At 42.9% G+C, this 13,846-nt stretch overlaps 1 protein-coding gene across 1 annotated transcript in view; it reads left to right on the top strand.

Moving 5' to 3' along the window:
- Window positions 1-13,846, top strand: part of MMP16 (matrix metallopeptidase 16) — a 274,400-nt gene that overhangs the window by 134,300 nt on the left and 126,254 nt on the right. The window contains exon 3 of the mRNA XM_015415474.1: window positions 11,979-12,101. Coding sequence (XP_015270960.1) covers window positions 11,979-12,101 — 123 coding nt within the window. The remainder of the gene's footprint in view (window positions 1-11,978; window positions 12,102-13,846) is intronic.

The raw sequence follows: 13,846 nt of genomic DNA, 5'->3' as shown, positions 1-13,846 counted from the left end.
AGAGGAAGGGAAGGAGATTGTAAGTCACTCTGAGACCCAAGTGAAGGCCTGGATATAAATCCTCCTCCTCCTCCTCCTTGTTTTCTTTCTCCTCCATCAGTAAATGAACTTGGCAGCAGCTTGCTGGGAGGATATCAACTCCTGCCATTGAGCACCATTAAAGAGAAGATGGTGTCTTTACTGGAGGTGAGATCAAGAAGCAGCAGTGAAGACACCAAGGCTGAGTCTGCAGCACTGAACTGGCACACATCTTCTGATTGGATAGCTGAACCTGGAACAGTGATGACATCACTTGACAGCACCACTTTCTCCTATTCAGTCAAACCTGTGCACCTGCATGGTGCTGCAGCCATTGTCCAGGCACCTCTGTTGCCATCTTCTCACATAAGAACATAAGGGAACCCAATGTTGGATCAGACCCATCTAGTCCAACACTCTGTCACACAGTGACCAAAAATACCAGGTGCCATCAGGAGGTCCACCAGTGGGGCTAGGACATTAGAAACCCTCGCACTGTTGCCTCCCCCAAAGCACCAAGAAGACAGAGCATCGCTTGCCCCAGACGGAGAATTCCTATCTATACCTTGTGGCTAATAGCCACTAATGGATCTCTGCTTCATATGCTTATCTAATTCCCTCTTGAAGCTGTCCATTTCCACACCCTCCAGTAAAGGTACCATCTTCCCTTCCCCTTTTTGCAGCACTTAGTGGCTGGAGGTACAATCTCCAAGCAACTCATCATGCAAGCCGCTGCTTGGATCAAAGGACTGAATCCAACCATCTTTTCCACAGGTGAAAAACAGAGGAAGGGGCTCCCCTTTGAGCACTGAAAAGGTTATGCAGAGGACCACTGGACCTTCATAGGCAAAAGGCATGTGTGACAGAGGATGGAGTGAGGAGGGGAATTATGTGAACTTGACTGGTGCTTTGCTATAGAGAATGAGGCAGCTTCACACAGGATGACATAGTTTCTACCTAAGAAATGGAGGGTATCTTGCATGTAGTTGGGTGTCTCACACACAATGGATATTATATGTATTGGTATTTGATTCACACAATTTCCTACATGGGACTGTTTGCTGTATAGGAAATTTTGTCTTTAGTGAAGCAGTCCTAATTGAGATGAGCATTATTATCCAGTATTGATTCCCTATTAAAAAGGAATAGGTATTGTGGGGAATGATGACATTTACAGTAACATCATAAACTAAGCACTTTATACAAGTATGTATAAGTTTGTGCAAATGCAGAAATGCAACAAAGAAGAAAGGTAAGAACAGATATTAAATAATAACAAAACACTTAGACTTATATTAAGAATGGTTAATTTAAGTTTGGGTATATTTTCCAGTAAAGGCAAGGTACCATAAATAAATTTGTATTCTGTGTAGAGAACTGCAGTTTCAGGATTAACAATACTAGCATGTGCAAAAGTTTCAGGTGTTAATGGGCAATTGGCAATGCATTTCATTACATTGACATACGTCAGATACATCACAGTGTGACTCAGAATCTATTGTTTATATTGTTTAAAAGTAAGGCTAGCAAAATGTGTTGTGCAATTACTCGACAATTCTTTGACCACTGCAATCTAGAAGCAAGCCAGTGTATGGGAAGGTTATAGGAGACTGTCGTTTTTTTTTATTCTCAAGGATAATTTCTGTTCCTTTTAGAAGTTCTTTCGATTATAAATAGTTCTAGTGAGATGAAAGGATATTGAATGAAACAAGGAATATTGATTGCCTACCTGTGGATTTTGTCTTCTATGCTAAATCCTTCTCTTGAGCACAAAGCCCTTTACAACGCGAACGATATTCTTTATAAGAATATCAAATGCTCAGCAAAGCTGGGGAGCTCTTCTCAATCATGGCTTTGATGCTAAGGGCTGAAAAGGGGCTGTTTGGATCATTACAGCCTTTGTCTGTGTCTGTATTATCAAGGCAGCAAATGTTGTTAAATACAGATTGTCACTGTTTTAGTTCATAGGCCTTGTCCATTAGGTTGCCAGCTCCAGATGGGGAAATACCTGGAGATTTTGGGTGTGGATCCTGAGGAGGGCAGGGTTTGGAGAGGGGAGGGACACCAATTGGATATATGGCCATATAACCCACCTTCTAAAGTGGCTATTTTCTCCAGGTGAACTAGGGTTTCCAGCCCCATGGTGGAGGCAGGTGTCCCCTGCCACCAGGCCCCACCCCCTGCCACTGGTTAGCTGGCTGCCATGGGAACTTACCAAGAGAAAGAGGAAGACCCAGGTGATGTTGCCAATGATGTGGTGGCACAACTTCTGGCACACACAGGAAGTGACATCACTCCAGTGACACTCTTGTATTTGGGCAAAAACTCTATAGTAAAAATCATTTTTACCATAGAGCGTTTACCCAAATACCAGAGTGTTGCTGCAATGTTGCACCAAGATGGCATCACTGCCAGTGCATGCCAAATGTAATGTAGCCACAATGCCAGCAACGTCACCTGGGCTTCCCTCTCAGTCCTCGTAAGGCACATGGCAACCCTAAGGTGAACTGATTCTGTCACTTGGAGATGAGTTGTAATCCCAGATCTCCAGCCACCACCTGGAGGTTGGCAACTCTACTTGTCTTGGTAGCTGTTCTCCACTATTTTGATTATGTTCATCAGCTAGGCTTGCCAAGTCCCCCCGGGGGGTGGGGAAACCCCAGAGGCCCATTCCCCGTCGCTGGTGGATCGGGCCCCCGGGGGGAACCCCACCCCCAAAGCACAGGACGTGCCCGGCATCAGCACGTCACCCGGAAGTTGTTTTTCCCTTGGATGACTGCAGCCCCGCCCCCGGCGTGCCAACGTGGCCGCGTCACTTCCAAGTGATGTGCTCACGGCGCGTGCGCGCTCCCAAAGGAAGCCGGGAGTCCCCCGCTGCAGCTTGATTGTGACTTGGCAACCCTATCATCAGCGTGCAGTTGAAAAGATGGGAACTAGAATGAGACTGAGAAAACTGGAGTGAGAGCCAGTGTGGGGTAGGGCTTAGTGTGTTGGACTAGGGTTTGGGAGGCCCAGGTTCAAATCTTAGTCTGTCATGAGACTTGCTAGGTGACCTTGACCTACTCAGTTTCTCTCAGTTTAACCTACCTAACATGTTGTGAGGATAAAGTGGAGGAAATACAAATGATTGGCTACTTCATGCCTTCACTATGAGTAAATTATGCTGAGCATGCCTTTAGCAGCTGTTGAAGGTAACCAGGGTTCACTTAACCATGATTAGCAGCTTGCTCCAGATTCTGGTTTCTATTCCCCAGTTAGCCTTAACCACAATTGTTGTCAGTACCCCCATATTTAACTGCAGCTAAGGCAGCATCCTGAATAGTTCAATTTAGCCCAAGCTCATCAGACCTTGGCTGCTAAGGAGAGTCAGCCATGTTTAGTGCTTGGATGAGAGACCACAAAGGAAGTCCAGGGTAGCTATGCAGAGTCAGGCCACAGCAAGCCACCTCTGTTCGTCTCTTGACTGGAATGCCCTGTGAATTGGGTTGCCATGAGTCAGTTGCGATTCAAAGGCATGTTCTTCTTCTAAGGCAGGAAAGGGAAATAAACTTGGAGAAAGGATAAGTTGGGAGAGGTAGCTGCAGTCCTGTGAGTTGCCGCCAACCTCTTGACTGTGCTTGAAAGAGACCTCTCTGCTTTGTCTTCAGTGTGTATTAAAACTGGCTGGGTGAATATCAATTCAGATAACTGAAGGTCATTACTTAAAAAAACCCCACAACCTACGTTTTGAACTGAAATCATACTGTGCTCCAGTGACAGATTTTCTATGTGTACCTGTGTAATGTTTGTATATAGAATATTTCTAACACAGTATAATAGTTCTGTTTTTGCTTTATCCCTTGCCTCTTTCGTTTGATGTAGTGATATCACCTTGAGGTGAGAGCATCTGTCTTTTTGTTGTTTGCTTATTGTCATGTGTTTGAGTGCTTGTCCTTGGTTGCACTGGCTTGTGCAGTTTAAATGCATGGAAATTGCATGTGGGCCTGATGTTTGTGCAGGTGGAAATATCAACTCCCAGCAGATTATGGAGATATATGTTCTTTTGGTAACTTTAAAGACAAAGTGCACCTGCTCTAACTGGCTGCATAGCAGAGAAGTAGTTGTACAAGTGGATGAGAAAAAAAATACTTAATATTTGATAGAGTCTGATCTGTATATTCTTAATGATCATAAACTCCTGGTTGCAGTGGAAATAAATCTGTACTTAACATTTTAAAAATCCATTTGGTGACAGCAAGTTCATTCACATTTAAAAAATTTAAATTGTTTTCACTTAGCATCAGATATCAAATGTGTGTGTGCATACATATATAGACAAGGTCCATTAAAACCACGTTATTAATTTACTTCAGGGCTATTTTGGGGCAGGAACGCACAGGAACGGAGTTCCGGCTGGCTCCTGAGTTGGCCACGCCCAGCAGGAACTCATTAGCATAATAGGCCACACCCAACAGCAGGAACTCATTAGGATTGGCTACATTAGGGGTGTGTGGCCTAACATGCAGAGGAGTTCCTGCTACAAAAATGCCCTGGGTTTTGACAACAAACAAGGTAAACAGAATAAGAAGCAAAAGGTGGGTGTGGCTGGATAACCGCACTTCTGGTAACATGGGGGTGTGGCCTAATGTGCTAATGAGCTGTGCTGTCAGGGGTGTGGCCTAATATGCTAATGAGTTTCTGGTGTTGGGTGTGACCTATTATGCTAATGAGTTCCTGCTGGGCTTTTTCTACAAAAAGAGCCCTGATTTACTCCATATTTAGAGTTTTAGGTGCTGCAAGGATGTCTGTCAGGTTTTGATGGCTGTGCTTATGTGGAGATAAAAATCAAGCAAGGTGTTTTCAATGATCAGGCCTTAGCCCAATACAGTGAAAGATTGAACTAGGCATGGTTACTCGACTAACACTGCAATCCTAACTCAATTTGCACCTTTCAAAAATTGGTATTACTCAGTTCCTCACATTGTACCTGTTATTTCAATCCAAATTTAAGCTCCCGGTTCAAGAGATGACGAGCCTGCAGCCCCAGTCCCTGATACCTGTGGCTCATGTGATGCTGATGCACTTGGCTGTAGCTCTGCATACCCTATGATTTAGTGACCTGATGGTTTAATTACTCCAGCATCATTGGTGAGACTTAATTCTGAAAATGGGAAGTCACAAAAGTATTGGTGACTTGTATCCCAGTTCTCTCTGTGTCAGTGCTTCTGTAAGGTCACAGACAGAAAGCTTCCCCAGCTTTGCTACCGGAGATCCTGTTTTTAATTGGAGCTGCCAGAAATTGGAACTTTGAACTCGTGCATTCAAAGCATGCATCCTGCCACTGAGTGATGGTCTATTCCTGCACCAGGCTGTGCAGTTCCTTAGATTTGGACTGCCCATTTGTGTGAAGGAAGGACTTCTGGTTGGTTGGTTTTAAAAGTAGCCAATTTTCTTCTAATTTACAAGAAGACCATTGTATTTTCGAACACTCTTCAAGCATATGGCATATTGCCCATACAAGAAGATAAAGCATATTATGGGGAAGGCATTTCCATGGCTCATTTAACCTGCTCCATACCATTTCCTTCTGACACAAGATTAGCAGTCAGAATGCCCACCTAATATCGCCTGCATCCAACTGAACCCTTGCATGATCATTACTGTAAATCTGCTAACTATTGTTTGCTAAAGAAAGACTTTGTTTTCTTTAGCACATGAATGGCTTCTATAGAAATTGGAAGCCTGCTCTTATCTCAGGAAGCATACATGGATTCTTTTGTGACAGCCCCCAAAGCCTTTTCTTCCATCTATTTTCACTAGTGTTGAGGTAAAAAGCTTCTGGTGGACCCAAGAAAAGATTGTTGCCTTTGTGTTTTGGATACCGATTCAGAACTCCTAGTGTTAAGCTGATAATGTGATGGGCCACATGGGTTCATTCAGGTATGCTGCAGAATCCGCCCTCATTTAAGGGCTTGCAAAGGCAGAGCAACACTTTATATTAATTGCTGGAAATAATTAGTTTAGCACCAGAAATGGGCTTGTATTTGTAAGCCCCTCAAACATTCAGGTACAATGAATACTGTGATCCCTCCCCGAGAGCACGGGAAGAAATGAGGAATTGCTAGCTGCTTGTCATTTAAAAGAGCAGGAAGAACCTCTTTTCTACCTTAGTATGGACTAAGAAACGGTAGTTTATGTCTAAGCAATCTGCATCATTAGTACTGTTTTTGTTCCATAAATAGGAAAAATGTATTTCAAGTCAATCGTTTCTTGAGAAAAAGGAATTGATTAATTTATGGTCCATTCTAGCCTCATGATTTTATAAGAATTAGGGCTGTCAGGCTTCCTGCAATGTTGGGAGGCCTTCTGCTGATACTGTTGTTGCCCGCCACCACTCCAAGCAGTGGTGGTAAAAAAATGAAAATGCTACCAGCCCTGCCAGTATGTCCGTTTCAGAGACAATCTGGAATGACAGTGGGTAGTTCTAGGAATCACTGGGAATTACCACAGAGTTTTGGTGACTCCTAGAGCTACCTATTGTCACTTCTGGGTTGTGCTTGGAAATGATGTAGTTACATTGCTCACATCACCAATGTCACATGCCTCTCCCATGTCCCCACTTCCCAACCCTTCTGCTGGTTGCAACCCTAATAAGAATTAAAGAGTAGAGGAAGGAAATGAAGCTTGCCATAAACTAATCTGAAGATCACCTGTGAAAGTGACTTTCAGGGAATACATCTGCCAAACATGTATGGAGAATGCCACCATATTCATAGACTCTTTCCTTAGTCCTCTAGAACCAACTCTTTCTACCTAGTATCTGTTCTAATTACAATCAGTTCTGAGATTGCCCATACATACAGCTGTATTGACGTATGCATGTGTGTGTCACACACACATACCCATGGCATAGTGCCACTTTACTACAACACAGTCTAATGCTGCAGGGGTCCATATTTCATTAGTTACATAGAGATGGTCACATGGTTTACCCCCCCCCATGCACATCATTTGCATCAGATTCATTTAAAATAAATATTTGGAAGACTGCAGAGGTAATTGATCTGCTCTCATTCCTAAGGTTGCTAATTAGGGCTGTTGCTTTGTAAAAAGAAACTAATGAGGAGCTCAAATATGTCAGAACTTTGGACAAAACAAGTTGTCTCTGTTTTTGGACTGTGGAGGAAATGAAATGGTGCTTGTTTAGACCATCTGGCTGGAAAGAGGCTCAATGGCCAACACCCAGCATTGGCTTTGAAATGCTTAAACCTGTTGCTTTCAGCTCTGTGTCAATTTGTGCCCAAAGCATGAGTGCTACTGAATCTGATGGTGGTTTGTTTGCGAGGAGATGATTCTGCTATCAGGAATTCTACTAAAGGATGTTAATAAAAGTAGATGCACTTCCTTGAAATTAGGGTTGCCACAACTGCCATCATTATTTGTGTCACTGTGGCAATAATTAGGGAATTATTGCGATCAAGAATAATATTAGTAGTTACAAAAGAAGAAATTGGAAACCAGGCTCCTAGTGCCTAAAGGTCATTACAGTTGCTTGTTAATCTAGATAGCAAAGTACAGTTTTCAGTAGGAAACCGTTGATTAGGAATTGGCACAAACCAGCTGACAAACTAAAGTTCATCACAAATCTTGTGGTTCGTGGTACGCAAAGTGGATGTTCACGAACTGAAGAACCACCAAAAACTTCCATGAATTTTGATGCAGTTCGTGGTGGTTTGTGAAGAGAAGCTTTCTGATCTTCATGAAAAACAGCTGAAAACTCTTCACAAAAAACTGCAACTCCGCTGTTTGGTTTAAATGGCTCAGAGCCATTTGAGCCACTGCTTTCTGCTCCCTGTGGCTTTTCATATGGAGCAGAAAGGGTTTAAATGGCTTGGAGCCAGCTGTTCAGCTGTTTGGAACCCCCTGCTGTCTGCCCCCGTGAAAAACTGCAGGGAGCAGAAAGCAGCGGTATAAGATTTAAATGGCTCACAAAATGATATGAAACTGTTCGGTTAATGAACCAGTGTATCAGTTTGTAGTTCAGTTCGTGGTTCAGCCACAAACCACGAGCTGAACCATCCCTATTGTTCGTGCACTAATGATGCTTATAAAATTCTTCCCATTAGAATACCTCCCTGTTCTTTGGGATTTTGAATGACCTGGTCTTGTTTGCAGAATTCCACAGAATTCTGTTTATTGCTTTCTTTGATTTTGCTTGCATCACTGAGAAAAAGCATTGTCACAGATTTTGTTTTCTGTGTTTTTCTGCCTTTATACATTTCTGTTGTGCACAAGCATACATGCCACATTTTAATCAGTGTGCACAAAAAAGGAATCTTGGTATGATTGCTGGATAGTATGCACTGTGGTTTAATCATTATGTACAGTGTTTTGATTAGGGATTATGTGCATATGTGCTTGTTCAAAGAAAAAGCATGCCAAATTGAAAAGCTGTGGCACTTATGTCAAAATGAATGTTAAAATTTGGAAGTGAAACCAAAAACAGTTAGAGTAGATTATGATACAGAGTGAATCCGTGACATGATAATGAAATGAAAAAGATAAAACAACTTAGTAAACATTGGGTTGGAACTTATTTGCTGCCAATAGAAGGTAGTGGTGAAAGTAGATTTTTCCTTCCCCAGAAAGTTCTCAAGTTCCCTGAAAAGGTTATTCTTGGGTTTGGGTGGGATTAAGGTTGTGAGTCCCCAGGGGGGAGTGGGGGAACCTTTGTTTCGCAGGTTTATGCCAGCCGGCTGGTGAGGGAAGCCCCACCTCCAACAGTCACGACCCAGCGTGATGTCCCCAAGGTGATGCATCGTGCGAAAGTGATGTCATCATGCCAGGGATGTCACTCAGCGATCCTCTGGTATGTTGGGCAAAACTCAATGGTTACCATAGAGTTTTGCCCAAAATACCAGAGTGTCACCATGCGACATCCCCAGCATGATGACGTCACTTTTGTGGTAACATCATCTCATCCCCACTCCTGGAATGTTTCTTCCCAGCCCCCGCAAGCGAGAGCAAAGGACCTGGCAACCCTAAGTGGGATCCATACAGACAAAACACAGAACAACACTAATGGTTATAGTGAGAAAGGGGAAACTGGCAAAATCACCCTTCCTACCTCTTCTGACATCACTGTTTCCACTGGAAGAAGAGGTTTTGCTGGCATAAGAGGCAGAGTATGGTATTATGCCCATGGCCACTTCCGTACTGTCATTTTTGTCACTCATTTGACCCTATTGTTTCGGGGGGGGGCATGTGTTTTGCTCTCTCTAGTAGTCCCAGAGGGAGCAAGCCACATGTGGAAAGGGGGGGGGCTGAAGCAATAGGGAAAAACAAGTGACAAAAATGACAGTGTGGAAGTGGCTCATGTCTCCTTCCTCTCCGTAGCTGCTGGTGTTACCAGTGCTGGTTCCCAACTTCCAGTATTGCCTATTCAGGACTTACAGATGGCTTCTGGGAAAAGTGAAGGCAGGAAAGATTCACTTCTACCAGCACTTTCTACATGTTCTGTACAGGATTCAACATATTATCTTTTCACAAAACTGTCTACCCTTATTGAGGGTTTGGGTGTTTTCCTCCCTGCTACTGCTTTATCTCAAAGCCTCACTTAAAAAAAAAACCCAAAACATTCTGTTCTGGATGATTCTGGTGTGTCCCCATTTAGGCATATGTGTGCACTTAAGAAGCCCTAGGCATCTAGTTAGGTTTCCTATATCAGATCACTTAATTCCTGGCAAGAGGTACACTTCAGCAATATCTTTGCTTCATTAGTACACAGGTAATACTATTAGAGAACCTGTATTTCCATTTTAGCCTTTTATTACACCATAAACATTTGCATCTTTAACATTGACTAACTCAAAAAAAAGTTATACCATCCATTACTGCTCAATAGATAAGGGAGGGCAATTACAAGAGTCCATTAAAATCTGCTACCTGAAGATAAGCATGTCACAAGCAAGAAGCCCCTTCTAAGAAGAAACTCCAAATCTATTCACCCTTCTATATTTATAGGTTTTTCAAATCATTTCCCAGCAGTACCTAGCTGTCCTACACGCGTACATTCTGGCTAACTACTAATCTTATAATACAAAGTTATCTGTACTTGAGTATCTTAAAATATATAAAAACTGCTCATACATTCTTTTTATTATAATAAAGTATATTTAAAATAGTAATTACAAGTTTCTATATCTAAATATATATAAAAGAAAGTCCCCTCACCATAAAATCAACGCCCAGGCCAAACCGCTGGACCTACAGACACCAAATTCGGGGAGAGTGCTCCTACCATGGTATAGGTGCTTGCTAAGAAGGGATTTTTAGAAATTTGACCCCTAAGGGGGTCAAAAGGGGTAAAATGTGCTCCTCATCAATTCCTGTGTGACTGCCAGGCTGCTGCCTCCTTGCACCCCCTACTCTCTGATTAGTCAGCTGCAGAGCTCAGTGTTCTGAGGTAAAAAAAAATAGTTACAGGGGACTACAGAGAGCTAATGACAATTGAGGAAATCAGAAGTGGCCAACCACCTGTGAAGTGAAGCAAAGCTGCTGGCCCAGCCTCCCTATGGCTTCAAACATGCTCCCTCCTCCTACACCTGACAGGCAGTTGTCTGTCAGGTGTGGCAGCAGTTGCAGGGTGTTTAAAGCCATGAGGGAGCCTGCCCCAGCAGTAACGCCTTAGTGATCCTGCCAGCCCCGCCTCCACAGTGGCTTCTAATACTCCTCCTCCCTCCTCCTCCTACACGGGACAGGCAGCTGCCTGTCAGGTGTAGGAGAGGAGGTGGGGTGCTTACAGCTGCCAGGGAGGTTTGCTCAGCAAGAGTGCCTTAGCTCTGCTGCTGGCCCAGCCTCCCTGATGTCTTTAAACATAATCCCCCCAACACCAGACAGGTGGGTGTCTGTGAGTGTAGGAGCAGGACCAGGGTACTTTAATCCATCAGGGATGCTGCCCCAGCAGGATCACCTTAGTGATGCTGCTGGCTCAGCCTCTCTGATGGCTTCCAACAGACTCCCCCGACCTCCTACACCTAACAGGTGATTGTCAGGTGCAGCAGTGGTTGCAGGGTGCTTAAGGCCATGAGGGAGCCCATCCCAGCAGTCCACAGAGAGGCCCTTCAGTAGAGAGAAAAAAGTACATGTCTCACTTCATTTTTTATACTACAGTCTTCTCTATTAGAATTCCTACAACAAATGTTACATTTCTAACTTTACATCATCAGTATTATAACTGGATTTATGGAAGTTAAATACCATAGCAAAGCACAGGTATCAGGCTAGTGCATTAATATTTGTTCGCCTCAACCAACACACTCCATTTTTGAGCTATATCTTCAGTTCTGTGAAGTCAGACATTCTTGTCATCCTCGAACACTTCTCACCATTGGGCCTCAATAAATAGTATCTCTTGATATGGGTTAGACTGCTTCTGCTCCAAAAATACATGTTATTGTGTTACTCCTGTTTTTCTTACCCCTCTCCAAGGCTGTTATATTTTCCAGGCACACTATTCAGCATGTTTACCTGAGAGACTAGGCCAGATCTGTTTCTGATGTGCAGAAACATCCTCCTTGATCTTTTCTGGTCAGGATCAGCAACTGTTCCCCTGTATTCCTGGCCATATCCATGACAATACTGTTTTTGAAACTGAACTGTTTACACCCTTTGTTGAACATATGAACTGGTCATCTCACTTTTGCACAGAGTTCCCAAAACATTCATAGACGTTATAAAGGGGACGATTCTGCTACAATTCTGTTTTTCTGCCCCTTCCTGCCTCCTGATCAGGGTATCTGTGGCTTGGTATTTGTAATTGCTAATATGAAACTATATGAAAAAGAGGGGGGAACTGTATCCTTTATGAGGGAAGTGAGAAGCAGTGATTATTTGTTGCTATTTCAGTGGGCTACCATTGGTCAGCAGGGATAAAATACTGTCCTTGTGAGTGGCTGATTTCTTCCTTTATTTATTTCAAGTTGGATGAAGAAACCTCGTTGCGGTGTGCCCGACCAGACAAGAGGCAGCTCTAGATTTAATATTCGCCGAAAACGATATGCATTAACGGGACAGAAGTGGCAACATAAACATATCACTTACAGGTAATGAAAGCAAAGCTGTGACCCCTTTCATTTATAAGCATTTCACATTTTTTAGAAAAGGAAAAGTACAGTCCTGGTGCTGAGATATGATCTGGTAAAGACAAGAGGTTGGTATATAGCCTGAAAAATATTGGGTCTCCAATATTGGGGTTGGGGGATGCTTCTGTACTGCAAAAGCATGGAATGATTTTCTTGAATTCGTATGGTTTGTATTAATATAAAATGTTCTTTGAAGCCTTCAGTATCATATTGCATCCCTTTGGCAACTTTTATGGGGGAAAAGTGCTCACAAAACAGAAGGTCTAATGATACAAAGGGGTTCTTTAGTTTGAATATGTAAATTATATCATTGCGAGAATGATTTTTTGTATACCTTGAGATGCCTTCACATCTATGCCAATATAGAATTTAGATTTGATTAAGAATAGGTAAGAACATTTTCATGCCTGCACATGAATGTGCAAGTCTGAGCTTAAGTGAATTTATCTTAGTTTTTAGAATGTAATGCACAGTGCCAATTATGAGGCCAGATAATCTGGGTTTGAAGAATAAAATCCAGTGTGACACAGCAGGAGTGGGAAGGAAACTGTGCATTAAAATACCCTAATGTTTAAGCATGAGAGCATGAATTTTTGGATAACAATCCATATACTTTCTTTTAAACCCTGGCATCTGTACGTAATTAGAAGCTTCAGTGGGAAGTCAGAGAAATACTTTGCATCACCACAGAAAACAAAATATAACCATATTTTTTCATCTAATACAACATCAATACTTATCTGGAAATGCTGTTCTGTGAACTAAAGCTTTTAAAAAAAATCACTTCCATTTGATGTTCTATAAGAATTTACAAATGTGTTTCTTCTGTTTACTGTTATAACATTGACTGTGTTATAGTTTCTTCTGATCTCATTTCTCAGCTGGTTTCAAAAAATTATTCTTTCATCTTATTGGAAGCTATTGGGTTGGTGAGCATATGAATTCATTGGCTGTTGAGAGATGGTCATTAACCACTCACTGTGATATAGAACTGATGTTAGTAAGACCCACGGCATTTCAGAAAGCACCTTGACAATGTTGAGGAAGTGGGGTAAAAGTTTGTATAATCTCTCCCTTATATATAAAGCCGTAGTGGGCTCCAACGTTCCAAATGCACACCTTTAGTGTTTGGCCGCAAGAACTGTCAGTCAGAAGACGCTGGCTGGGTTGACTGGCTGCTTTGTGCAGTCCCGCCCAGCGTTTCAAGGTCTTTTGCATATGGAAGCTGATTGGACTTCACTCCATTCCACACCTCAAACTCCCCCCCCCCACAAGGCAGTTGCAGTTGTCAGTTGCATATGGAACCTACTGTATTCTGAAGTAAAATATGTCCTCACTCACAACACATCACTTCCCCTTCAAAAGAAACAAACCCAATAACACAATCATGCCACATCACAAAGAAGACAGATCACACCACAAGCAGAATACCACAAGGCAAAAAATGAAAGGAAAAGGTGCCAGCAGTCACCCCATTACTGCCACAGAGAGCACTTCAGAGGATGGTGTGCAGGTCCCAGGTTCATGTTTTAAAAGCTGCCTGGGGGATTATGGACCATTCACACACTTTCAACCATAACATACCTCATAGGGTAGTTGTGCGGATCATACGGGGGAGAGGAGAATGATGTCAGCTGCTTTGGTTCCCACTGCAGGGAAAGACTGCCCTTTCCCTAGGCAGAGGCGGGGGGGGGGGATGTAAACCT

This window comes from Gekko japonicus, unplaced genomic scaffold (assembly GCF_001447785.1).
Source record: "Gekko japonicus isolate JY-2015 unplaced genomic scaffold, Gekko_japonicus_V1.1 scaffold1427, whole genome shotgun sequence".
Classification (NCBI taxonomy): Eukaryota; Metazoa; Chordata; class Lepidosauria; order Squamata; family Gekkonidae; genus Gekko; species Gekko japonicus.
The sequence above is the reverse complement of the archived record's forward strand: the minus strand, read 5'-3'. Positions and strand labels throughout refer to the sequence as shown.